This window comes from Eschscholzia californica, unplaced genomic scaffold, assembly GCF_041429995.1.
Source record: "Eschscholzia californica isolate CP2 unplaced genomic scaffold, dmEscCali1.0.p SCAF_1, whole genome shotgun sequence".
NCBI classification, from domain to species: domain Eukaryota; kingdom Viridiplantae; phylum Streptophyta; class Magnoliopsida; order Ranunculales; family Papaveraceae; genus Eschscholzia; species Eschscholzia californica.
In genome coordinates, this window is record NW_028238198.1 from 36476046 (window position 1) to 36501325 (window position 25280).

Below are 25280 nucleotides of genomic sequence, written 5' to 3' on the forward strand. Positions count from 1 at the left end.
ATTTTCCAAATCAACTTTCTCTCTCATCGTTTCAGTTTTGGAAAGCAAATCAAATCTCCCTCTTCTGAAATATTTCTAGCGTGATTTCGGTCATTAAATAGGAATAACGGATATTTTTCAAATCAATTTTCTCTCTCATCCTTTCAAATTTGGAAACCAAATCAAAATTCCTTCTTTTCGGATCGATTCGAATTTTTGTAGGATCAATTTAGCGTGATTTGAGGGTTAATATACATAACGTATATATCACTTTCTCTCACTTAACTTTCAGATTTGGAAAGAGTATATTTTCTCTCATCAAAATGATCCTAACGAAAAACCATCAAAACCATAGAAATCGAAGCGCCATAACCCCTGTAATTTTTCATACACTTGCTTATGTTATGTACAAATATATGATTATGTGTTATAAATTATGTACAATTTTGGTTGTATCACTATTATTTTACTGTACTGAAATATACATTGTTTTTACTCAACATATATTTGCAGGTTTATTTACATGAAACATGTTCATAAACTATGTACTATTTACGAACATTACAACAACATTTGTTTTCGTTTTTTACTCATACATAACCACACATCAAATACAAATTATGAAACAAGTTCGTAAATTATGTGTTATTTATGACGAGGAAACCATCATCCGCCATGTTTACAACGTAATTTTTTCAATGGTTCACATTATTTATACCAGAATTTAATGTTTTTTTACACAGGTACACTGTTATATCTTCTCAACTATTTGAGTCATTCAACAAACAACAGTTACACGCTTTAAATCATTCTTGACAAACTTGAATCATGTCATGTGTTGATACTGTACTGTTGAAGGGCGAATCGAAATGTTTTAGCACCACCAGGAAACAACTGACCAACTTCAGTAAAGATTTTATCCCAACCATCAGATGTTTTATCTTCTTCCCTACGTTGGATGATTCTGTAGGAATTTCCATCGGTAATAGCTAAACTACAAAACAAAAATGTAAATAATTGTCAACAATATGTATCATTTATGAAAATATACAATGTAAAATGCTATAAAGTATATGCACTGTTTAATAAATTTTATCGTTTGTTCGATAAAAACATAACTTTAGATTGAATAAGACGGTTACTGTTATGTGAAATTAAATGTGTTATGTTTAATAAATTACACATAACGTTTGGTAAAGGTACTATAATTTAAAATTTGTAACAAACGACATGTATAATATAGTAAATTATACATAATTTACTACAAACGACATGCATAATATAGTAAATTATGTATAATTTATTATTAAAATTTATCTTGTGTTTGATACAAACGGAACTTTAGTTTGAATAAAAATGCTACTTTGATGTGAAATAATATGTGTTATGTTCAGTAAATTACACATAATTTTTTGTATATTACATATAATTTCTTGTAAATTACACATCGTTTACATTCTGTTACAACAAAATTGTACAGAATTTTCTCTGGTTCAAAAATGGTACAAATACCTTGAGCTGATTATTATAGATGTTCTAAAAATCAAAATCTGTAATCTAAAACTACTGAAAAGTGACATAATACATGAAGACACAGATTGTAAACACGGATTAAACATTAACATCACAAAATCGGTTATAATCTTAGTGAGAAAAAATTTATAATGATGAAGATGACTTAAAGATGATATAGATTAAAAGATCAAACTAAGTAGATGAACCAGATTATACTGAAAATCATGGATAACTTTAAAGATGATGATGAAAAACATAAAAAAAGAAAGATGAATCTTGATAATTTAACCATTACTGGATATGTCGAGCTTCTCATGAATACGAACATGATTCAATGACGATGGAATTCGAAAGATTAATCAAATATTAAACAGAAAGATGAATACGAACCTGGTAATTTGATGAAGGAACAATTAATAAACGATTGTGGATTGAGCTGGTGAAATAGATTGGAAGAAGAGTTCGATCTTCAAAAATGGAGGATGAAAAACCTTTTCTGAATCACATATTAGATAGAGAGATCATATGATTTCTGTTATGGAGGAGGTTGGAGAGAGAAAGTGGGAGATAAAATAGGAAACCAAATTTTTGGAAATTGATATTCAAAAAACGGATTTGTAATATATCTACAAGGGCATTATTGGTATTATCATTTAAAAGTAAACCTAGAGATATGTGTTTTGCATAAAGATTGACCCAATTGGACTAGATTTTCATTTATATTATTAATTTGGTTTACTACGCTATATTAGAATTAGGGTGGACTAAATATGTGTTTAGGAGTAGTTTTTTTACCATGAGTCCATAAATGTTATTATAAATCTAGAATGCTTGTCATTACACAAGTCAAAATATAGATAAATTGAGGAAAGTCAAAATGAGTAAACCAGATAAAGAAAAAATCTTTGAGTGTGAAGCACATTAAATCCATTCCCCACACGTAACGACTTATTCACCTCTTCTTTCTTTGTTTGTGAAGTCTTTTTGTTTAACCCACCAACCCATGACCAATTCCTCTACGCAGGGGCTGTCCGGGCTCAAAGCCACCAAAGCAAACGCCTTGGCCTTTGGGTCCCAAATAATCAAAGGCCTCGTGTTTCTTATTTCGTATGTAACTTTCGAAAAAATAATCATAATTTAAATCAATTTCTAACATAATTTGTGTTGTAACTCAGTTGTAAAGAGTTTAGAACATGAATAAGAAGTCAGGGGTTCAATTCGCTTGGGGCCTCCTATATATTTGGGTTGGCCCTGCCTCTACGCCAGTGGCTACTCACAAAACTAATGAACTTATAACAGAAGAATGTTTCATAACAGTTATCATGATCTGCTTGTGGAAAGTGACAGACGTCACGGAGTACTAAAGATGGCTTTTTAAACGTAAAAGTTATCACAATATATTTTCACAGGTATTTTTGGTATTCATATGGTCATTATATATTTATCCCGTCTTGAATTCCTAGTATAACGTTTGTTTTATTTGAAATAGACGGAGAGCGTATCATTTAAACATGAGAAGTCGGGTCAAATTAGGTTGGGGTTGGATCAAATTAGTAAAGCTATTAGTGTGTAAATTAGTTTTGAATTGGAAATGTACTAACTTCTTATGGTGCAAGACCCGCAAGCATTAAATTTGTACTTGAGATATACGATCAATCCGCTTGATTTGATATATGTGAAACGGTACATCAAGTTCTAAGTTTTAGAAGGCTGAAGCTGTATATCAAGAGAATATGGTCATTCCATCAACGTCTCGGCCGAAACTAACCTAACTTTCAATAAGAGAGGAAAGACTGGTAGATGAAAGACTCAACAAGATGATGAGTGGTAGGTTTAAGAATCCCCAATTCCTCCTACCTATAAATCTCAACACATTTGACACAAAGATGAAGAAAGATGAATATCAAATAGCAGAAACCAAACCAAGCTCAAGAAGAAAAAAGCAGTCTATGGCTCTGTACATCTGGATTCAATCTCTACTTTTTTTTTTTTGTTGAAAGGGATTCAATCTCTACTTATTCTATCCCATAACCAGGTATCTAGAAGTGTTCCTTTTTTCCAGTCTTCTTTTGTTTTATTTGTTTACCTGAATACATGTTACTAAACTTCTCATCTAAGTAGCTAGATCGTTTGATCCACCCAAGTAACTTGTCGATCAGATTTGGGTCGTGGGTAAGCCAAGTTTTCCATGCCGAACCCCCCAAATTAGTTGTTCTGCGCTAAGTTTTGAATAGTTCGACTTTGATTCATATTATTATAGTGGCCATAATCTGCATGAACCACCCTAGCTCCTGCTTAGTTTCTGATTCCTCAATCTGTTTACCTTTCTACTGTTAACTTTACAAAAAAGTATTACTCTTTCGAGACTCCCACAAGTAGAAGAAGAATACTCAATAAAATGAAAAAAGATAATTTGGAGACCATTAAAATTCATTCTCTGATACGTTTAATAAAACAAACCATAACCAACTTGCAGATGTTAAAGGTCATTACAATATTGAAGTGACTAAAAATATTTCACAAGCCATTTTTCACTTTTTTTTTTTCATTTTCGTTCTAATTCACAAAATCTACAAACCTTACTGAGAGAAGAACTAGAATACTCAATTTCTAGTTTTCCTTTCTTTCCTTCTATTTGATCTGGTTAGTTTCGTCCACGTCTTTTTCGCTTTCATCCACATTATGAACCGTATATGTATATCCGATGATGATCCTCTTAACGGATTGGATGATATTGTGTAATTCCACGCTTGGGGGGCAATTTCCTCAATATGAAAAGAACCAGAGCTGAGGGTAGAATTTCTACCAACTACAGCCACAAATAAAAAAGCAAGATAAGTGAGAAAAATTTCACAACCCCGACCTTGATTTGAATATTATAATTAGATCACAAGCTAAAAAATGAGATATACGATCCATTGGCAGAAATGATGTGACAGGTCATCTTTGAGCTGTTTGTGTATTACTATTTAGTAAAAGGGAAAAGAATGTCCCGCATTAAGTTAGGGTAAATCAATTTATGAATGAGTTTTTCCTGTTTTCAATTTTTAGGCCGTCTCAAAGATCGTAAAGGAAAACCAATGACCACCTAAATTGTTATAAGAAAATACTTCTATCATGGATAGCAAATGTATCTTTAAAATAGTAGTCCCCGAGGATAAAAGTAGCCAGGAGTTCAAACTGAAAATTATCCAATAGGGTTTCTGTAATAGGACACAGTTTGGTTTTCTAGGCCTAAAAATCATTAGAATTGTATCTAGAGATAGATGTTTGATATAAATAACAAAAACAAAGCTTACCAGATAGTACAGAAAATTGAGAACAGGATGATTCAGAACATCAAGATCAGCTGCTTTGTCGAATGCATTGAAGAACATCTACAGAATGAATATTAAATCCAGAAAGTTAAATAAAAGCTTGTTATATCCAAATGAAGGTTCAAATGGAGATTGCAGTGTATTGTAAATTGTATCACCAATTCTACATGATCTCACTGAAGATAAGTTGAAAAAAGATGGACGAGGCCATTGATAAAGATGGACGACTCAACCCGAACCTTATATTGCAAATAGGTCTCCAAGAATTACATAAGAAATTCGGGATCAGGTCCGTTTGTTTTTTCTACAAGTCTACCTCTTCCCCCGACCTTACTCTCCCACCTGCCTTTGTTTAATTCTCTAGAATTATATGTGAGGTAGATTGGTATAAGAGAAGTCTTCATGAGAAATTAGTATCATATGCCTTTCTATTCTCCCTATCACTAATTTTTCATAACAATCTGATGACTCGACTACCCATGTACGTTAGACTCGGGCCTGATGTTTCTTTGTGCCAGGGTGGATGGGTTGATTCCAAATCGAATCTGCCATGCCTAGCAACTAACTATGGAGTCATCAGTCCAAAACTGTTAGCTTGTTCCTTGGAAAAAGACGTTTCACGTTTGTGTTACCACATTTTTTATATCTGCATATTTTGGAAACGGGTGTACTTACCATAATACATCTTATAAGGAAACACAGGAAGCATATGCTGGTCACATAACCAACCTGCACAATGTTAAAAATGGAAAGCGTAAAATAAAACAAATAAATAAACGTATAAACATATATATCAATAAGAACCTTCAGATATTGCATTTTGATACTATAAAATCATCCACGTGTACCTCCTGCAACTTCTTCCGCCTTCCTTTTGATTCAACAGGGAAGCGTTGTAGCATAAGGAAGAGCCTGGCATAACACGACAAGAATGAGGCGGAAACATCATGCTACAAGGAATGCTAGAAGATGGAAGTTTAACAACTATGTGAGTGAATAAATATACTTTTTACATTTTAAACATGCATGCAGGTGTAGTGGATACAGGGAAAGAAAATTTACCTCCCCCCGTAAAGAAGAAACCCGAGGGCCGCAAACAATGATACACCTGCCCAATGTTATGTTAGCAAAGGGTGAACTCATCAGTTTATCCCAAAACCGCAAAATTCAGTTCCAAAAAATTTTAGCAGATTGCTCTTGTTAAGAAAGACAAACCTGCGAAGAAAATCTTTGAGAGGACAACCATAAGATGAACAGGTTTCCACCACATAATCAACCAGAGAGCTATCTGTGATCATATGAAACAAAAAGCGCTTTAGCAATTAATGCCTCGTACTAGAAAGGAAAATACATCTTCAAGTTAAGATTCAGAAGAAAACACTTATTGAGACAACTTTGGGTGTGAATATTCAAAACTTACGCACTGAAGACATTCTGGGTGTAAGATTATTGGTACCAATTGTTAACGAGTGAAAAAAGAGGAAATGCCTTAGCAGGCACCTAGAGTCTGAAACAACTCACAAAGCCGAATTGACAAAAAGATTTCATATGAACACTTAAGGCCTAGGAGAAACGAATTCGACGAGCATGAGAGACTGCTAGAGTTGGCAGAATAGCAAAAACAGAGACATAGACCATCTGGATCTACTTTTAATTCATCATGGCAACTCTTATTAGAAAACATAATTACTTTTTCACCGAGTCCGACATGAATGTACCATCTTCCGATCATTTGGTTAGTCTTCAAACTATATAAAACAACCTTGTAGATTCAGATTGAGACTGGCACACATCAGTAAGGTGCCTGAGATTGAGATTTCCTTCATGATGTAAAGTAGGAGGACTGGAGGACCACTAGATTTCGATGTATCAAACACCCAAATTGATATAAGCTTTATCATCGAAAAAATTGGAGGATATTAAAATAGAGAAGGATAGTTTAACTGGGTATTCCATTATTAGGTTTATCAAATAATAGGGTTTCTCGTGTACTTTTAATGGGTTAGATGGGCTTGTAAAGTGTAAATGGATACACTCAGCTGATAAGAAAAGGATGTGTTGTATCACGGGGTTATGCTTCGAGATACGATATCAGGAGATTTTAATTCTTCAGTTTTGCTTTATAGTAAAATAATTCTAATCTGATTCACAGTTTCCAAATACTTGCAAGTTGCATTAGAAGTTAGACTCTATTCAACCAACTTCCGCTATTAACAATGAAGTGCACATATTTAGGAAATTTTCTTCATGTTGGGTAATGGCGTAATGCTGCAACTTTAAGGATGGATTTGTTTCCTGTTTTCTATTTATGATTCATGCAGAATATGCATGTCAAGAAGTACACTTTGAACAATTGTCTTTTAGCAGTCGAGAAATTACACTTACACAAGAAAAGTGTAAAAACAACTTGCCAACCACTTACTCATCGCATACTAACTAGGAAAACGACCTGAAACTAACTTGTTAGCTACACATTTCATGATACCTAGGTACTTCTCACTTGTATATAAAGCAACAAATCATGTCTAGCACTCTACCCTCAATAACATCCAACTAATTTACATTGTTAATGTACTTAAGAATGTTTAGCATCTCCAAAATAAGCGGTAAAGATGCACGTAATACCTCGATAACAAGTATGAACAACAAGACACATTAGTACTAAATTTCACCTGAATAGCATACACCACAGCATTAATTGTGATGAAACTTGATCGGAGCCCATCAGTGGATACTGCCCGCGCCTGTAAAAGTTATTATTCAAAACCCATAGAGTTTAATAACAAGTCAACCATGATCGTAAAACATAACCCAAATTCGTATCTGATAATAAATTTTTCTTTTGAAAACATACCTGATAATAAATTTCGGCCCAGAAAAGAACAAGAAGTGCATAGGTAGTGAAGAATGCAAGACTAGGAAAGTCAAGCAAGACATGTTGAAGAATCTGGCAGTAAATCAATGGGAAAAATGTAAATAAATGGTTCAATGTATGATTGAATTAGATTAGAATTATCAGAACAAGTGAAATTCTAACCTCAGGATGTATCCGCTGAACATCAATGCGAAACACGAAGACTATCGAACGAACTGCCACCCATTAGAACTAATATCAATAAAACATACATACAAAATCCCCATTCAACTAACCATGAAATCGTAATCTAGCTGTGAAAAAGTCAAGATACAAACCAGCATTCACCACAAAGTTCAAAAAATGGAAAACTTTCTGCGTAGTCCAACCGTACTCCGGAACTCTTAATTCTATTCGGACTAGCTGGATCTGCAACCATAATAACCTCAAACATATTACAAATTCAATTTGAAACCCCAAATTTCGTCCTCTATGAAATTACACCCAATCATACCAAATTCAAACTGAATTTGCAAAACCCTAACTCAAATCGTAAACAAAATTTGAAACCCTAAACAAATAATAACCTATAACATAAAAAAGAACAAACTAATAGAAATCAAAATTAGCAACAGAACAAAAACAAATAAAACGAATCATTACCAGAGCAACGACAGCAACAAAACCATAAAGTCCGGCGAGGGTATGAAAGATTCGGTTCTGCCAAAGAGGTGAATCATTAACATCTACCCACCAATCAGAAGCGTTTTTAAGTCTATAAGCCATTATAATAGATGTAGAATTCATTGAATTCTCTAAGCCGGTAATCAGATTACTCTAATGGTTATCTCCAAATCTTTTGAAACCCTAATTTGTGAAAGGCTAAACTAAATCAGAAACAATTTTGGACAAAAGAAAAGGAGGATCTCAAGAAGGAAGAATAAAAAGACAAGAAAGAGAGAGAAATAAAAGACGGAGAAAGGGGGCAGGCAGTGTCCAAATTCCAAAACCAAGACGGAGACCAATTTCGTTTTTTTTCTCTCTCTCTCTCTCTCTAGAGTGGCAATCCAGGGAGAATGTCTATATTGCCATTGTGAACGTGCGAAATTTTAGGGACAGCGCATTAAGCAGAGTAATTGTAAAAACGCCCCTAATAAATGTTATTAGCGCCTCCCTGAAAGGAGGAAATTTGAAGGAAAGGAGTGGCAGTAACATTTCTGGGGGGCGTTTCTACAACTTCTGTGTTCAACAAATATTATTTCAAATTTTTCTATTTACAGCGGTAAGAGATTATCATGGTCACGTGGGTGTCACGATGGATTCGTTGTATTAATGTTCTTTATGATATGATGACGGATGACCTAGTTTGAGAAATTATTGTAGGTTGGCCAAACATAAGATCATGGGGCTGGCCTATGAGAGATTCGTAAGAGAATCTCTTATGGGAGGCTAAAGAAAAATTTTAGAAATTGATACATGAATTATCCATTGAGATTCTAGTTTTTACAAGATTAAAAAGAAATGTTTTGATATTTTTCGTGTTTTAATTTAATAGAGATAGCTAAAACAATATTATGCAAGATTTTATAGGCAATCCCCAAACTTGTTATAAGCAGTCTGGCTAAAGGCAAACTCGAATTTGGGTTAGAGGCAATGTATGGGTAGGAGGCAATGTATGGATAGGAGGCAATGCATCAACCACGGTTTGACTAACGGCGTAATTGATGTTGTTAGGTCCATCGTTAAGTCAAAGTATTTTTACTTAACCCCTCCCTAAATTCAAAGAAGAGATGTCGTTCTACGCTGTTTGTCGATTTCTTCTTCTTCTTCTTCAAATCTCTTTCTCAAAATCGGTCATACTTAACCTGCGTTCACTACAACTCTCTTCTCCATATCTCTCCCATTCAATCTGTCCATAAACTCTAAAATTTGGGAGATCGAATTTCTGTAAAATCTTGATCCAAAACTAAATTTCTCTTTGTGTGGTTGCTTGGAGTCTTAGTTGAAGCGTTTCCACCGGTCATTTTAGCCCGGAGTTGAGGCAATCGTTGATTTAAAGATGTTAACAAAAATTAAGTTCATGTGGTTGAATCGGTGGGCTCGTACCGATGGAGGCAGTGATAATCGGTGTGGCCACACCGGTGGAGGCAGTGCAAATCGGTACAACCTCACCGATTTCAATAACTGAAACACAAGTATGTCGAAATCGGTCTGGTCACACCATGCTATACACACGAACTCGGTCGAACCAGATCAATTTTGAGGTCGACGTCAATTTTTTTTAATCAATTTTACTCCTTCAAACACGAATTGAAGTATTAGGGAATGCTCACATACCGCTTTAGAAATAGAATTTTGGGCAGAAATCGTTTTGGTGTAGTCTTTTGGTATATACATCCCTAATGTTCTTGGAACTTTCTTCATTCATAGTGATTCCTAACATATTCAATTGACTAAGTCATACGTGAAAAATACATTGCCTATAACAAGTCTGGCCATTGCCTATAAAATTTCCTTAATATTATTTGTCACACTTGTAACTCTTAAATTTGCCACGAAAATATAGTGAAGAAATGTCTTACTTTTGATATATAAATCTAAAATTTGACTAGGCACTCTTGAAAATCTGAAATTAGAGTGTCCAATAGTATCTAAAATAGTCCATGGGTATAAGGCCCCAAAAATGTTCAAAAAAGGTTTTTGGTCCAATCTTCCCAAAAAATGAGTTTTTAGTCCTTTTGCACTTGGGACATAATAACCCTTACTATATAAAAGAAATTACCGTCCATGTCCCCTTCAGAATTCTCGCAAATTTTTTAATGGGAGCCGGACAGAATTTGAAACAGCCTGTTTATAGCGTGATTTAGGGTATTAATAAGGAAAACCGGATATTTTACCAAATCAGATTTTCTCTCTCATCAATTCTTATTTGGAAACAAAATCAAAACAACATGTTACTGAATTAGATCAATGACCGAATTTTTCTGGGATCATTTTAGCGTGATTTGGGGGTTAATATACCAAACGTATATATCACTTTCTCTCACTTGACTTTCAGGTTTGGAAAGAGTATATTTTTTTGGGATCAATTTAGCGTGATTTGGAGGTTAATATATAAAACGTATATATCACTTTCTCTCAATTAACTTTCAGATTTGGGAAGAGTAAATTTTTCTGCGATCAATTTAGCGTGATTTGGGGGTTAAGATACATAACGTGTATATCACTTCCTCTCATTTAATTTTTGTTTTTACCTATACTAACCAAACATCCCTTACAAATTATGAAACACTAAGCATAACCCGTGCCTCCGGCACGAACACTTTCTTTGTGCAATTTATGTAATTAAGCAGGTGGTGAGTTGAAAGAAAAATAAAATAAAAAGATGAGATAAAATTATAGGCTGATGGCGTAACAAAAGAAGAAAGAAATGTAATAAACTTATGTCCGGAATTACAAAAATCTTAGGAATAAAATTTTTTTACGTTTGGATAATAGAAAGTTAATCGTAATGAAAAAATAAATTGATGTATTATCATTTCTCAATATCTAAATGTATCTTTTAATTACTAAGTTATGTCACTATAGAGAGACATATACATAATAAGTTAAGAGGATCTGGTATTTGACATGGGGAAAAAATAGTAGGAAAAAGTGTATAGTAGAAGTAAAATTCTTGAGCCAAAACTGAAAAATTAAAAATACGTGTTCTTAATATGAGATGTTAATGTTCAATTTTTTTTTTTTTGGACATAGAATAAATCTGAATGGGAAATAGATATAATTAGGAGCCTCACCTTTACATTTAGACAAAATATTAAATTTCCTCAATTTTAACTTACCCAAATACTTCAAACTCTCTTGAAAAATCGAATTCGGATGTAAATGAGACATCTCTTCCTCTAAGCATAAATGTATTCCAAGTAAACACCTTGGTTACTCTGGTTGACCCTGATATAGCCATAGGTAGCATTGAGGTGTATTGAATAACTAACTGAAGAAAGAAAACACAAAACTTTGAATTATGAAAAATATATTTGGTAAGAGATAGAACCAAGATGTTACCTATAGCATTCGAAAACAAAAGTAACATAACACAATTAGAGAATGAGCTAGATATTACCTGTAGAGTTTGATAGCAGAAATCAATTTGGTCATTGTGATGATTGTGGACGGTAGAAAATCACACAATTAATAGATCGTCGATTGGTGGGCCACCGACAACTTGGGCTTTAGACCTCGAGATGGACGAAGTTCCGGTTGGACCTGTAGACAGACAAAAACAAGTAAAACCGTGAAGTCTTGGGGACACCGGGATGGTGTCTTGCCAAGGGCACTCCGACGGTCAAGTCAGCAAACTATAAAAGATAAGTATTTAAACGATTGAATGCTGAGGGTGTCACCGTGTTGTATCGTCGGAGGGTGGCTAGACTCGTAGAGTGGCCGGAGCTTCGACTCTACGGGATAGTTGGTCGGATTAATCTCCTGGAGCAGGTCGAGAGGTCGTCTCGAAAGGACTTCAGAAGGACTTCGAGGGTGATGGAGCTTGAAGATGTAATATCGTCGTCTAGAGTGATCCCCTAGAAGATTACCCTTCAAGCCTTCTGGAATTCGAAGGTCGATTATCGTCGTCTAGAGCACTGATCAGAAGGTACTGAATGTGAGAGGGAGAGAGAGAGAGAGAGAAGAATGTTCTGTTGTTTTCTAGTCGGTATCCGATGCCTTTGGAATCTGAGTCTCCTTCTATTTATAGGCGACTGATGGACTCGTGGAGTCTGTTAGATCCGAGATAATTGGGGTCGAGGGTGACCCCAAACCTTAAGGGAGACTCGTTCTTGGCCGTCGATCTGTCACCTGGAGTAACTCGATCGTACGATTACGCCGCCTCGACTTTAGGCTCTTCGTAGTCTGAGATCGCCTAACGGTACTTAAGGCGACGTGGGGTTTTAGAGCGACTTCGTCAAATGAGTACGTGGCGAGGTCTCCGGAGTTGAGGTTGACTCGGTAACCGGCAGGCTCGGTTGAGGGCGACCAAGGGGTGCTTGGAGCATTATAACTTTTAATGGGTTATTGTTCGTCTAGATGGACGTTCACAAGGGCTTAGAGCCGTTTGGACCTTTAGTTGGCCGAATTCCACGTTGGAGAGTGTCCAACTAGTAGGCAAGTGGGTCGGGCCCAAATGATATTTGTTCGAAGTAGGCTCGGTCTAGGCGACCTTTAGACGAAGTGGGCCCAACACGATTTTTGACCACTACAGTTTGTCCCCCACTCTCTAAGTTAGTGATTTGCTCACTTAGAGAGTAGGTTGGTAGCGTCGAGGGAACGTCCAAATCCAATGTCGTACTGGAGTCATAGTTCAGTTAATTTCAACCGTTATTGTGTCGGCCTAAAGATCTTGGTAGTTCGTCGGATAATTTGAGACCACTATTTGCATATATGAAATGTCAAAATACCGTTGTCGGCCTAGATTTTTTTTTTTTTTTTAAATCACGACAATTCGGGGAAGAAGATGTCCAGGCTGCCCGAAGACGACTTGGAGAAAAGTCTCTTCTCTAGGTTGCCTGAAGAAAATCAATAAAAATGTGGTCCAACCAACCCTAAAGACAATTTGGAATAAAACACCTCCAAATTGCCTTTAGGTGGTCTGGAGTGCTCCAGACTGCCTAAAGGCAGTTTGGAGTGAAGAGCCTCCAAACCGCCTAAAGGCAGCTTGGAGGCAAGAGTCTCCAAACTGCCTTTGGGTAGTTTGGAGGAAAACCCCTCCAAACCGCTCAAAGGTAGGTTGGAGATTTTCTTCCGAACTCCTAACAGCAATTTGGATTCCCCTTTTCTTTTTTCTTTTTCTCTTTGGTGATATATATATAAATATGTATTATATATATAAATGTGTACTATATATATAAATGTGTATTATATATATGTGTGCATCTATAACGTGTAGTATACATATATGTGTGTAAATAAATGTGTTCAAGTGACATATAATTAAATATACAACACATTTGAGACATACCTCGTACAGAACGGGATGTAGAAGGAGAGTTGACACTCTAGAGAGTGTGGCAAAGGGCCCATGGGGTTTTTACGTTGTTTCATTTTCTAGACATGTATTGAACGCTTTCGAGGATGGTAATCTCTTCGATGAAATTCATGCTTTAAGTTACATAGCTTGAACATGTTGAGTAAGTAAATATTACAAGCAAGTAGTTTAGAGTTGAGGTTTCTCGTCTCGAGACCAGCCGTCTGAATTTTGAAGGTGCACTTTTTTGGGTTGACCTTTGAAGCTCCTCTGTCATCAACTAAGTTGGCCCTAGAGATAACATTCTCGAATACGACTATCAGGGATAGTAGACTTTCAAGGCACAATAGTGGAATTTCAGAGTCGAAGGCCTTATAGCATCATTTTTTCAGGTGAAGCTTGAGGTTGCATTCTTTCTAGAAGAGAGTGCGGTCTCAAAGTCGTTGTGTTGTTTTGATGACTTCGAGGTCTCGAGCTTTCCTTCTCTTTCGGTAACACCCGAGGTATTTATATTCCCTAGGATGTGTCTATCTCGAACCTTCCTTAGGCCGGGTGGAGTCTCGGAGACGTCTCGACCCGCTACAATGTGTAGAAAGAGTTGTAAAAGAGTATTAGAGGAAGGGAGATTAATGGCGCCTTGTGTGGATCATGTGGGGGGTACAAAAAGGTATGTAGTATTGTAGTGCTCCCGTTAAAGCCGATTAAAGTTCGAGCATGAACCTCGTTGCTTCGTTTGAAGCGACAGTAAGCTTCTTAGAATTTTTGTTTTTTCGTCGAAGTCTTATGTTCTTCATCTGAAGTATGAGGTCAATAGCTCTAGTCTTCTGTGTGGCTATGTTGGAAGTTTAAGCTTGTATTTCATGGTATTATTTGTCCCATGTTAGGCCAGTTGGAGCTCGAGAGTGAACCTTGCTGCTTCGTCGAAGCGACAGTAAGCTTCTAGAAATTTTTTGTTTTTCGTTGAAGTCTTATGTTCCTCGTCTGAAGTTTAAGGTTGATAGCTCTAGTCTCCATTTAGCTTTGAGGGAATTCGAGCTCGCATTTTAGGCACAATTTGTCCCCCCAGCCTAAGTGTAGAACATTATTTTTCTGGACTTAGGTTGATTATTTGCTGGCTAGCTTTGGTGGATGGGTGAAGGTTGTGCTTCTCCTGTTTGTCCACGAGCTTTGACCGAGCTGCACACACAAAAGCGAAGGTCGACAGCAACACCATCAGCCCTCTGGCGCACAAATCAGTAATTTTCTATCAACAAAGAATGATAGAAATAATGGGTGAAGACATTCAATACTTCCTGTTATCAGTATGGGAGTCGAGATGAACATCGATTAACCTTGTGTGGAGTCCAGGATAGTACAAGATTTAGGTCTGGTTCCAGCTAGGTCGTGCTCCCAAGGGGTTATTTGATGTTTTTTTTTTTGCCCCAGATTGTAGGTGTAGAATGTTTCGTGCCCTTTAGCCTAGAAGTTGAATCAACTTTTCCAGACTGTTGTCTCTAGAGTCGACTAAAGTTGGTGGATGATGGAGGTGTTGTTTTCCAGCCATGCTTGTCCCCTGTCGTTTGTAGTCGCTCTGCGATTGGGTAAGAGGGGAGGTTGATGGTGGAACCATCGACCCTCCAGTATAAAAGTTACTCAGTAGAGTTTTTAAGACAGTGTAAACTTTTGAGGTAGAATTTTAGAAGGTTAGAGATACACCTCTGGCGAGACGTCTGTTTGTCTCGGTAAGATGCTCTAACCTGCAAAAAATCGAGCTAGAGGGTTAGTCGGTGGCGTAGCCACCGACTCTCCGATGCTTAAGTCAGTAAGTTTATTCAAGATGAAATGTAATCAAAAAAGTTCACCACCCACTCTCCGATGTTTAAGTCAGTAAGTTTATTCAAGATGAAATGTAATAAAAACAGTTTAGAGTTTAGAAATGGTACAACTTTAGATGTGCTGCATTCCAACTTTTATTAATGTTGAGTTCATCTTCGACTTGTCGTTTGTCCACCTTGCCCTACTACTCAGATGGTTCGATGTTCATGTTGTAGTCTGGAACTCTGATGCGAACTGGTTCGTTCGGCAGTTAGACCTGTCAGATCAAGTGGTTTTCTGTCGTCTCGGGTTTGAGGTCGCCTTGAGGTAGTGTAGGGCTCTAAGTGTCTGCCATCTGACCTATGATCTGTTCGTCTCAAACGACGTTCTCGAGACCGCTCGTCGCTAGGGTAGTGTCTATTTTGATGGTACTTGTCTTCTTCCCAACGGATTGCTACCCAAACTCGAGCTAGGACATCCTCCATGGTGGTGCAGTTGAACTTGGTGAGTTCTTTGTAGAGTTCACTGTCTGGAAGTAACCCTTTTTGAAATGCATCCACTGTCGTCTCTTGGTTGCAATAGGGGATCGAGACTTTCTCTCTATTGAACCTCCCTACATAATCTCTAAGTGGTTCACCTCGCCTCTGGCTAAGTCGGTAAAGGTCTCCAGAGAGCTTCTCTAACTTCTTACTACTCGCGAACTGTTCAACGAACGTGTCTGTCAGCTGGGCAAATGAGGCGATGGAGTTGTTCGGCAGGTTGGTGTACCACTGGAGAGCTGGACCAATGAGGCTCGACCCGAAGCTTTTGCACATGCAAGCCTCTCTAAGGTCCCTGGGTATGGCTGCAGTGAACATCCTCTGCTTGTAGGATGCAATATGGTCGTCTGGATCTGAGGTGCCATCATACATTCTCATACTTGGGAATGAAAATTTCTTCGGCATCTCCACTAAGGCGATGGCGTCGACGAAAGGGGAGTCTGCATAACTCTGTGGTAGACTCTTTCTAAGGGGGGTTGGGACTCCTGGAATGCGAGTGATCAGAGCCTCCATCTCTGCCAATTTTTTAGCCATCGCCTGCTCCAAGGGGGTTCCTGCAAAGCCAGAGTTCAGACCGTTAGTCAACAGACTAAAGGGTACACTAGTAGGTAGTAAAGTAGGAAGAGTAAGGGAGGATGAGAAAAGAGGGGCAGTCATCGACTGCGATTGTTGATTGGTTTGAGCTGAGCTTTGGAAAGATGATAATAACGTCGTTGCCAGAGTCGTAGTATTAGTCACTGGATTCGAAATCGAGACGCCAATGGTGTCAGACTGGACGATTGGTTGACTGGAGGAGTTTCCTGCTTCAGGGGTCACCAAGGATTGCATCGGGTTGACTGGAGTTCGAAACCTAGGTCCTGTTGGATACACCATGGCGAGTTCAGTAACTTTTTCTTGAAGTAGTTGATTTTCTGCTCGAATCAGAGCATTCTCCTCCTCCAGGGCTTTAAGCTTTTGGGAGTTTTCTCGCATCTGAGTTGTGAGTTCGGCGATCTGGGTCGAGACATGGTTTGGTGAGGCTACCATTCCTTCTTCCATTGATGAGGTCGTTTGAGATGTTAGTTGAAGGGGCCCCACGGTGGGCGCAAACTGTGGACGGTAGAAAATCACACAATTAATAGATCGTCGATTGGTGGGCCACCGACAACTTGGGCTTTAGACCTCGAGGTGGACGAAGTTCTGGTTGGACCTGTAGACAGACAAAAACAAGTAAAACCGTGAAGTCTTGGGGACACCGGGATGGTGTCTTGCCAAGGGCACTCCGACGGTCAAGTCAGCAAACTATAAAAGATAAGTATTTAAACGATTGAATGCTGAGGGTGTCACCGTGTTGTATCGTCGGAGGGTGGCTAGACTCGTAGAGTGGCCGGAGCTTCGACTCTACGGGATAGTTGGTCGGATTAATCTCCTGGAGCAGGTCGAGAGGTCGTCTCGAAAGGACTTCAGAAGGACTTCGAGGGTAATGGAGCTTGAAGATGTAATATCGTCGTCTAGAGTGATCCCCTAGAAGATTACCCTTCAAGCCTTCTGGAATTCGAAGGTCGATTATCGTCGTCTAGAGCACTGATCAGAAGGTACTGAATGTGAGAGGGAGAGAGAGAGAGAGAGAAGAATGTTCTGTTGTTTTCTAGTCGGTATCCGATGCCTTTGGAATCTGAGTCTCCTTCTATTTATAGGCGACTGATGGACTCGTGGAGTCTGTTAGATCCGAGATAATTGGGGTCGAGGGTGACCCCAAACCTTAAGGGAGACTCGTTCTTGGCCGTCGATCTGTCACCTGGAGTAACTCGATCGTACGATTACGCCGCCTCGACTTTAGGCTCTTCGTAGTCTGAGATCGCCTAACGATACTTAAGGCGACGTGGGGTTTTAGAGCGACTTCGTCAAATGAGTACGTGGCGAGGTCTCCGGAGTTGAGGTTGACTCGGTAACCGACAGGCTCGGTTGAGGGCGACCAAGGGGTGCTTGGAGCATTATAACTTTTAATGGGTTATTGTTCGTCTAGATAGACGTTCACAAGGGCTTAGAGCCGTTTGGACCTTTAGTTGGCCGAATTCCACGTTGGAGAGTGTCCAACTAGTAGGCAAGTGGGTCGGGCCCAAATGATATTTGTACGAAGTAGGCTCGGTCTAGGCGACCTTTAGACGAAGTGGGCCCAACACGATTTTTGACCACTACAATGATATGTGTAAATCTACAACTGAAAGAAAATTGAAACATAATTTAGCTTGATGGTAGACCATTTGTTGTGATTGTTTTTCAATTGATATAGGAGTAAATCCTTGGATTAATTATTCTCCCCATTTATGGTGTAAAAAATAATGTTGGAGAAAAAGTTATTGTTACTAATGGGATTTGTAACTGAAGAAATAAGAGTAAATCCTAGTATTAATTATTTTCTCCATTTATGGTGTAAAAAATAATGGTGGAGTACAAGTTGTTGTTACTAATGAGATTTGTAACTGAAATGTGACAATGGAGAATCATTTCAATTGAGAGTCAAGATTTATCATGGGATAACAGACGGCTAGATTTATCTTTGGTTCGTCTTTGGTTTGTCCCAGTCAGCACTCAACATCCTATTTTATATAATAGATGTTCATAAATTATGTACAATTTACGAACATTACAGCAGCATTTGTTTTCGTTTCTACTCATACATAGCCACACATCAAAATACAAATTATGAAACAAGTTCGTAAGTTATGTGTTATTTATGACGGAGAACCCATCATTTGTCATGTATACAACGTAATTTATCGAATGGTTCACATTATTTATACCAGAACTTAATGTTTTTTGCACAGGTACACTGCAGTATCTTCTCAACTATCTGAGTCATTCAACAAACGGCAGTTACACGCTTTCAATCATTCTTGATAAACTTGAAATCATGTCCTGTGTTTATACTATATTGTTGAAGGACGAATCGAAATACTTTAGTTTTATCTTCTTCCCTACATTGGATGATTCTGTAGGAATTTCCGTCACTAACAGCTAAACTACAAATGTAAAATGTTATAAAGTATATGTACTGTTTAATAAATTTCACAGTACTGTTTAATAAAGATATGTACTGTTTACATTCTGTTACAATAAAATTGTACGGAATCTTCACTAGTTCAAATATGTAAAGCGCAATAAAGTACATATAATTGTTTGAACAATACACATTCTTTACATTCTGTTACAATAACATTGTACGGAATCTTCTCTGGTTCAGAAATGGTACGGTTACCGGATCTGATTTGAAGAAGCGTTCTAAAAATCAACATCTGTAACCTAAATATAATGAAAAATAAATTAATACATGGAGACAAACATAACATAATTGAAGATAATGAATTAGTAAACAACGATTTAACATTAATAACATAAATCGGTTATGAAGATCTTAGAGAGAGAAAATAATGAATAATGATGAATATTTGAAACGATGATACAGAGATGAAACAGATGATAATGAAAATCATAAATATCTTTAAAGATGATGATGAAAAAAGAAATATTAAACTTATAACTTTAACCTCAGAAGAAGCTTTTGGTGGTTACAATGGTACGAACTGAGTCTTGGATGATGGAAATCCAAATAAACGATGGAGGTTTCAGCTGGTCTAATGAAGATGAAGCAGATTTTGAGACTCAAAAATGGAGGTTGAATAGAGGTTTCGGTTTTAGAGAGAGAAGTAATTATTTCTGTTTTGAAGAAAAATAAAGATAATGGTTTCTGTTAATAGATCATGATTGGAGATAGAATGTAGGAGATAAAAATGGAAATCGGATATTTGGAGATTTTGAATGAAATCGAGTTTTTGTGTTTATATAGAAGGTTAGTTTAGGTATTATGATTTAATATGAAATCTCGGGATTTGTGTTTTGTCTAGAGATGGACACAAATGGACTAAATTTTCATTGATGTTAATATTTTAGTTTATAAACCCATTTTAGGATTAGAGAGGATTAAAAGTGTGTTTAAAGGTCATTTTTTGGACTATAAACCTAAAAGTTATATCTAAAATAATTATGTAAGTTTTTTTTAACAAAATTCTAAAAATATTATGTGTCACCTTTATATATTGAATCTCTCATTTTAATTAAACCAGAGGGACATTCTTGTAACTATTTGACTATATAGTTGGTATCTTCAAATCTTGTTAAAGACTAGGGTATAGCCCGTGCCCGTAGGGCACGGAAATTTCTATATTATGTTATACAAAATTATTGGTCTTATACAAATATTGACGTAATAAAAATGTATTAAAAATAATAACAGAGGTTATATTTAGTTGTTTGAAGGAAGAAAAGAGGAAAGAGAGAAAAATAGTTAGAGAGTTTAAAGGGAGTGGGTAGTTATTCTAACTTTGCCACATTTATCCTTTAAAAACCCATTAAAAAGAAAGGTCGTGGTTTACAGAAAAGAATTGGACGACCCAGATTTATAAATGAAAGTTATGACATGGCATGAAAACCTATGTCATTTGTTATATAGATGATCCTATTAATTCATGTACGATGCCAAGTTCTTATCTTTTTTATTCTTTTTTTTTTGTTGAAATACTTATCTTTTTTATTCAACAAAAGAAAAATGTTATCTTTTGCATTTTAGATTACAGCTTGCACATTGCCTATAAAATATTATTTACTAAATAATAATGGATAATTGAATATCTTTTTTTTTTCTAACTTATTGTCAATATAAATCATTTACTAAGTCAAATATCCTGAGAATAAACAATACTCTAAAATCTAATTTAAATCAAGTAGGAGCTCTGAGTTAGATTTCATTCGACAAATAAAAAAACAAACACAACATTAGTGGTTCGCCCTTACATGCTATACTCTTGCCAGAAAATAGATTTCCATCTCGGTCCAACGCCGTTCAAATTATTTGTCCCCTTTATGAGCTTGGCAGAGTTGAGATTCATGAGGGCAGATACAGGGGCGACCCTGATAATTTAGTGGCCCGAAGCGATTTTCAAAAATGTGCGAAATTTGTCAATTTTTTTTCTCAAACTGATATGTCACAAAAAATATAAAATTACCGCGTAAAAATGTGTATTTTACAAGATCCGATTGGTGTTCATAAATTTTGGTAGCTTAAGATTGTTTAGTAATTCATTAGAGATAACTCTAAACGTGATAGTCCCACATCGCTCACGAGAGTGTCTAAAGTCTAGGCTATAGGTGTACACTCAAACTTAGTAAGTACCGATGTCTTTTGGAGAGTTTGTAGAGCCTTTTCCAAAAACAAAACCACGTACCTCTGCTAGGGTTTGGGGCGTCACACTAATAATAATAATAATAATAATAATAATAATAATAATAATAATAATAATAATAATATTAGTAAGCGCATATAAAATTGTTGATGAATTTTCAGATATATCATGTGATTTTTTTACTTACCTTTTTATCACAGGTTATTCCTAACTTAACGTTTGTTCTCTATAGCAGGTGAAAACACCGGTTACCGGTGAATATCTCTGAGAAAATTTTATGTCGTTGTATTTGATACTTTGGACAGACTAAAAAAAAATAATAAATAAATGTTACATTGCAGTTAAAAAATATATTTTCTATTTAATCTTAAATGATTAATATATATATATATACTAGGCATAACCCCCGCCTTACGGGCGGGGAAATGCCCTTTACGCAACCTGAAGAAGTAAACATACAAAAACAATCTATAAAGTCGTAGAAAAATTTAACTAACAATTAATTAACCAAGTAAAAACCTAAATAAAAACAAAAAATGCATCTGACCATAATTAAAAAGAATTTGATCTTTTTTTAAAAGGTCAGTTACCCAAGAATATAACCATTAATTTTTGTTAGAATATCCTTTGCCTCCACAAATATAAATATACAAACTTTTACAGGAGTTACATTTGTCTCAACGAATGCTGAAAACACTTTACCGAAAAATGGGGTTAAGGGGGAAATCAGATTGAAGATAATATTTTCAACGAAAAAAAAAATAGCAGAAACCTTCTGCTAAAGCGTCAAGGATTCCAAACGTCCTTGTTCTTGAAGTATTTCTTCAAGCCTCTCAACCTGAACAAAATAGAAACAGTGAAAATTGTCAAACTATGGTCTTACAAGAAAATAAAAATTATAGTTTTAACCAAAATAAGACTCTTTGTGTAAAAGAGACATGCAAGTTTCTTTATTTGTCTTGAATGTCATTAACTTGCCCAAGTTGTTTCTCTCACTGGTTTTCACCTCAATTTTCGAATGAGGCTGGTCCATGACCTATATTTTATAGTCTTACAAAATTGAAAATTGAGAAACATAACCTTGTTGTTTCGATCCTTCAGCTTTGGAAGCAGCTTACTTAAAAGAATCATTTTACCTATATACAACATTGAAAACACCAACTTGTCATGAATTGAAGTTACAAAAAAATAAAACATAGATATCAAAGAACAATAAGAATTGTAGAAGAAATAACATACTTGTACTTGTAATAAGATGATCCCTAGTAGTGTAAGGAGGACCAAGTTCAGGTCGTCGAAATAGGCACGAATGATTGAAACATTTTCAGAGTTGCATTGCTATTAGTGGTGGCCAACGGGTCATGTCGGCCCGAAAAAGGCACGACACGACCCGCTTATAAGGCAACACGTCACGACACGTAACGTCGCGTGTCGTGCCGTGCCGACCCGTCACGGGTCAAGCGGGCCGTGGCGGGTTTGGGATTTTAAGCTCCCAGACCCGTCAACCACGGCACGTCAGGAACGGAAACACGACCCGCCACGGCCCATGGCGTTCCTAACCCGCCACGAAACGCTAACACGTTAGAAACGGATACTTAATCAAAATATTATTATTATTTTGTTGAAAATAGTTATTAATTAATAAAATCAATAGTTAATAATATTATTAAGTAATATAATAAACATAAATTCTAAAGTTTAAACAAAGATCACAACGTTTGACTTGAAAATTATTTAGTGGTTCATTTTGTTACGTTTGGAAACAACTGGCCCATTAGCCACGACCCGACACAACAACGGCCGGAACCGCCATGGCAACGGCTGGGCCGTTGCCATGGGGCGTTTCTGTGCCCAGACTTTGTGGTCTGGGAACGACACGGCACGACACGGCTCAAAGCCGTGTCTGGCGTGCCCGTAGCGTGTCTAACACGCCACGACTGTCAAACGGGTCATGCCGCCACGGCACGGCCCGTTGGTCACCACTAATTGCTATGTTCAGCAAATGCTTAGGCTCTCCAGCATCGTTATCAACTTCTAGCCTCCTACAAGAAAGCACGATAACCTGCACAAATAATGAAGACATGCCTACTTTAAGTATTGTATCTTTTGTGAAGGCAACCCTTTCTATACATTAGATTTCAACCTTTATAGTAGAAAGGACAGGTGATACAAAGTCTAGATATGAAAAGGTTCTTGAATAAAACTCAATCCTAGAATTAATGCATCACCAAGAGAAAAAAAAAATGAAAAGCTTACCATGTGATGTGTTGAACAACCTGTTGCTTGTCATTTTCACAAGACATTTGAAACCATTCCTCACGTGTTTAAGCCGAACTACACGTCTTTAGAGGAAGAAAGTTAATGAGCGACCAAAGATCATGTAGATTGTTCTGGACAAATAATGATATCAAGTACATTTGGTTCCATGAGAAGAATTTCCGACAAAAGGATTTCAACCATCACACATCTATTGTTAGTTTATAACCTCTTGGCAAACTTAGAAAACTCGTTCCCTATAAAAGAAAACAATAATCCCACACATAAAATAAGAGAAGGATTATATTCATATTTGAACCAAGGCTCAGACAGAAGAGCAGAAAAGGGATGAACACATTGTAGAAATGAAAGAATGTTTTATATGACTCAAAGTAATGTTATGCTTTCATAGAAATTTGAACCTGGTAATGGAGAAACCCATTTCTTGTATAATAGAGTTGAGTACTGAAATGTAGTGACCTAAGACGATTGTCCTTCGAATAATCAGAATTCTACATCTTTTACTGAGCCTTTATGACCGAGATAAATCAGATGCCGAGTGCTTAATTTCTTGCCTTGCATTTTTAGCATGAACTGACCTACAAAAACAGGTTATTATTGGTTGTCGGTACTCGATGAATGTAAACCAGCTGTTTTACCAAAGAAGATTTAATTAAATGAAATTCTCAGTTGTAAATTCTTTAGTTCATGGTCTTATTAATAAAAAATCATGCCATATAGAACTTACTTGAACAATTGCAAAAATCATAGGAACATCTTTAATCAATGATAATTGTCCTTAACCGGTCACACCAATAGTAGCATACATATGAGAAATTTTTGTTGGTAGCAAATCCATAAAAAGTGGAATCTTCAGGTATGATTGTCGAGTCAACCCTTTTAATTATCCGACACTGACACCCTCTCCCAATGGAATAGTATCATGGGTCTGAAGAAGTAATTGTGTTAGGCGATAAATTAGAAACACTATGAACGGTAAGTACTAAAAGAGTTTGTAATTCCTCTACAAACCTTCCTGATATTGACCACCAGGACACTCAGTGGAGTTCCAAAAGCTCCAACAGTCCAACTTATGTTATTGTGAAAGATTTACATTCTTATTATAAGTTATCAATTGGATTTTCTGCTCATCTACTCTTTCATGACAGAAGAAAATTATCTATGCCTCTATGATATTAACCACTCAAACAACCCAAAATCATCTACCCTACATTTTGAATATCTTTTGCCTAAAAATACAAGTATCGAATCCATAAATCTAGCTAGATTTGAAACAAAACCCTAAAATTTCAAAACAAACTTATAAATTTCAAAATTTAAAAATTGAATCCTCAATTGAGCTTTGGTAATCATAGTATTGTTAAGGTTTAAAAATGTTGAGTTGAGATGCGTAACGGAAACAGTAAAAGAAAATCGAAAATGAACTTAGTTAACATAGCTTGTACCGACATCAACAAAAACTTTACTGGCATCACCAGAGTTCCAATACATAGAGACTTGTAGTAAGTTGAACAAATATTTTCATTAAAACCATAATCAAAGTGAAAAAGTTAGTAAAAAGGAAGAAAATACCTCAATATGCTGTAATTAGACGAAGCTTCCTATCTGTATGTCGAGTTCTCATGACGAATTGAATCAGAAATGTAAGTAACCCTGGATGAGCACTTAATGAAATCGATTTCAATTTTCACTAAGCCCATTGATTACAAGGGAAGAGGAAAGAAGGTAACGACAGACGTGAAGGATGTAAGCTGCGTTATGTCAATT

The 25280-nt window shown here is 36.5% G+C and overlaps 1 protein-coding gene and 2 long non-coding RNA genes across 3 annotated transcripts; 1 reads left to right on the forward strand and 2 right to left on the reverse strand.

The window, feature by feature from the left end:
- The first annotated feature begins 3392 nt into the window (after positions 1 to 3392).
- Positions 3393 to 19184, forward strand: LOC147566474 (uncharacterized). Its single transcript, XR_015230471.1, has 3 exons — positions 3393 to 3529; positions 5698 to 5799; positions 18825 to 19184. It is a non-coding gene; the product is annotated as an uncharacterized LOC147566474 (long non-coding RNA).
- LOC147566475 (protein TOM THREE HOMOLOG 1-like) lies at positions 3894 to 8764 on the reverse strand. Its single transcript, XM_086652977.1, has 11 exons — positions 8329 to 8764; positions 8004 to 8094; positions 7849 to 7901; positions 7666 to 7758; positions 7484 to 7555; positions 6027 to 6099; positions 5874 to 5919; positions 5660 to 5723; positions 5487 to 5540; positions 4794 to 4871; positions 3894 to 4303 (listed from the first exon to the last, which is right to left on the reverse strand). Exons 1-11 carry the CDS (start codon positions 8470 to 8472, stop codon positions 4211 to 4213), a joined length of 861 nt encoding a protein of 286 aa, XP_086509103.1. The 5' UTR covers positions 8473 to 8764; the 3' UTR covers positions 3894 to 4210.
- Positions 19185 to 21884: 2700 nt separating the features above from the next.
- LOC147566476 (uncharacterized) lies at positions 21885 to 22574 on the reverse strand. Its single transcript, XR_015237438.1, has 3 exons — positions 22476 to 22574; positions 22317 to 22372; positions 21885 to 22074 (listed from the first exon to the last, which is right to left on the reverse strand). It is a non-coding gene; the product is annotated as an uncharacterized LOC147566476 (long non-coding RNA).
- Positions 22575 to 25280: the final 2706 nt, after the last annotated feature.

What these genes read in the sequence shown, in the direction of transcription:
- LOC147566475 (XM_086652977.1), bottom strand. Translation starts at nt 8,472, where the DNA reads ATGAATTCTACATCTATTATAATGGCTTATAGACTTAAAAACGCTTCT. An exon ending in TTCAGCGGATACATCCTGAG is followed by an intron (nt 7,759 to 7,848) that starts GTTAGAATTTCA and finishes ATTTACTGCCAG; the next exon opens with ATTCTTCAACATGTCTTGCT. An exon ending in GGGCCGAAATTTATTATCAG is followed by an intron (nt 7,556 to 7,665) that starts GTATGTTTTCAA and finishes TAACTTTTACAG; the next exon opens with GCGCGGGCAGTATCCACTGA.